Source organism: Gadus chalcogrammus, chromosome 14, assembly GCF_026213295.1.
Source record: "Gadus chalcogrammus isolate NIFS_2021 chromosome 14, NIFS_Gcha_1.0, whole genome shotgun sequence".
In the NCBI taxonomy this organism is placed as follows: Eukaryota; Metazoa; Chordata; class Actinopteri; order Gadiformes; family Gadidae; genus Gadus; species Gadus chalcogrammus.
This window is the reverse complement of record NC_079425.1, coordinates 12,181,373-12,183,872: the sequence shown is the minus strand read 5'-3', so window position 1 is coordinate 12,183,872 and position 2,500 is coordinate 12,181,373. Positions and strand designations below refer to the sequence as shown.

Below are 2,500 nucleotides of genomic sequence, written 5' to 3'. Positions count from 1 at the left end.
CATCTTCCTCTCGACAACGCTCCATACCTTTTCTAGGGGGTTCAGATCAGGCGAGTTTGCTGGCCAATCAAGCACAGTAATCCTATTTTCATTAAACCAGGTATTGCTACTTTTGGCAGCTGGTTCAAGTCCTGCTGGAAAATGAAATCAGCATCTCCATAAAGCTATTAAGCAGAAGGAAGCCTCAATTCCTCTAAAATGTCCGTAGACAGCTGCGTAGACATAACACAGTAGACCAACACCAGAAGATACCATGGCTACCAAAATCATCACTGGCTGTGGAAGCTTCACACTGGACACAACTTGGAACAAGCAACCTCTCCATTCTTCCTCCAGACTATGGGACCTAAAAAAGAAACATATACGAACAAAGCCTTGAAATACTTCAATTGGGCTGTAATGAATACGTATAATATATGAGTTTCAATTTTAACTTAATTATTTTAATTGATTAACTTTTCCACAATATTCTAAATTATTGACTAATTTTCCCCCAGTTAATATGAGTGTTTGTGAGGCCAGCATGGAGCCTATGGAGCAGCCTGACAGTGGACCTGAGTGGCGCCCGCTCTCCCAGGACCTAATAGAGGAGGAAGGGTGGTTTCATGGCAGGTGGATAACCGTAACACCACTCTCTAAAGCCCAACCTCTGTCCTCAATAACTGTCTCTTATTCACTAGTCAAATACTTTTCTTGCCAGCTATTCAAAGTGGAGAGCAAAGAGGGATTGCAATAACTTTTGTGGTCTTTCACCACATGGTTGGGCCCTTGCTGTGTTTTTACTTTGGTTTGGTTACTCTACGATACCCATTGGCACAACGAGGCTACAGCTAAAGCTAATTCCAAAGTGAAGAAGAGTTTAACGCTGTAGCTTGACACGTTCAGAGAGATATGTTTAAAGATGTTCAAAGAAACAGATGTGTGGGTATGAGCTTATACACCCAAGATGGCTGGTAAACACTTTACAATAAGGGTACATTAATTAACTATTAATTAACATTCCTTAATGCAGCTATAAACATTATTATATAGCACCTGCATAGAGGTTAGGGTTAATGGGTTAGGGTCAGGTTTGAACTCTAACCCTATTCAATTATGTATAAATGAAGCAACAACCTTAGTCAACATAAGCATCACTACCATAGTTAACATGACCATTAGAAAACATGAACGGCATTAGTAAATGATTACTAGACCATAAGTCAACTGTAATTAACTGTAGGTTAATGCTTATGACTGCGTTACCTAACCCCTTGTCTCGGGCGGTGTCTGGTTGCAGGCTTGGCCGTAAGCAGGCGGAGGCGCTGCTGTCCTGCAGTGGGGACTTCCTAGTCAGGGAGAGTTGCTCTGCCTCGGGCCAGTACGTCCTCAGCGGCATGGAGGGGCAAACCGTCAAGCACCTCCTTCTGGTCCACCCCAACGGACAGGTGTGTGTTTGTTTGTGTGCGTTAAGATAGTATTTGAGTGAACTCAGATGAGAGGGAGAGAGAAAGAGAGTGAGCGACAATCAATGTGTGTGCTTGTGCATCTATGTGGCTATGTGTATGCGCACCCATCCATCATGTTGTGTAGGTTCTTCTGACATTCACGTTATGTACTGCGTTGTGTGGTGGGTGTTCACTTCAGCAACAAAATGTGTGTGTGTGTGTGTGCTTGTTTTGTCAGGTGCGCACGTGCGATCAGGTGTTCCAGAGCGTGGGTCACCTGGTTCGTTTCCACATGGGGAGTCGAACACCCATCGTCTCTGGCTCCAGCGAGCTGAATCTAACTCAACCCATCCTGCACACATACTGACACACACCCACACACACATGCACACACACACGCGCACGTGCACATGCGCTCATCACACGCCCACAAACACCAACCTGGTATTGATTTTATGTTAGATTCACTCACAGCAGTGGTTTTCAAAACTTTTGTTGTAAATAAAAAATAATGTATTGCATAGCTGTTATATATTTTAGGGAACACTATAGAGGTGTACAGGCTAACACTAACTGAACACTGTACATTGTAAATTAGTATACACTCAAAAGGCAGCAAGAAAATGACTTAGTGCATCTGATAACAGGCTTATTCAAGGACATATGAATACTGTTTAGTGTGACTTGGTTATTATTAATATTTAATCTCAGGTCAGACTTGAGCTGAATCCACGCTGTGCCTTTTCACCTGTTAAGAACCACGTGTCTGCAGAACAATCTTGTTTTCAATTCACAATCCAAAAATCTCTCTCTCTCTCTCTCTCTCTCTCTCTCTCTCTCTCTCTCTCTCTCTCTCTCTCTCTCTCTCTCTCTCTCTCTCTCTCTCTCTCTCTCTCTCTCTCTCTCTCTCTCTCTCTCTCTCTCTCTCTCTCTCTCTCTCTCTTCCCCCCCCCCCCCCCCCCCCCCCCCTCGGTTTATGTATGCAGGGGTTCAAAGCACAATTGAATGGATGACAAGGATTCACTTGATGGATCTTACCTGATATGTTTTTCTATCTTTAGTTGCATTCGTTT

The 2,500-nt window shown here is 43.6% G+C and overlaps 1 protein-coding gene across 1 annotated transcript in view; it reads left to right on the top strand.

The window, feature by feature from the left end:
- Nucleotides 1-1,794, top strand: part of LOC130403661 (SHC-transforming protein 1-like) — an 8,534-nt gene extending 6,740 nt beyond the window's left edge. The window contains exons 11-13 of the mRNA XM_056608079.1: nt 498-597; nt 1,280-1,427; nt 1,666-1,794. Of these exons, the coding sequence (XP_056464054.1) occupies nt 498-597; nt 1,280-1,427; nt 1,666-1,794 (377 nt within the window). The remainder of the gene's footprint in view (nt 1-497; nt 598-1,279; nt 1,428-1,665) is intronic.
- The last annotated feature ends 706 nt before the right edge of the window (nt 1,795-2,500 follow it).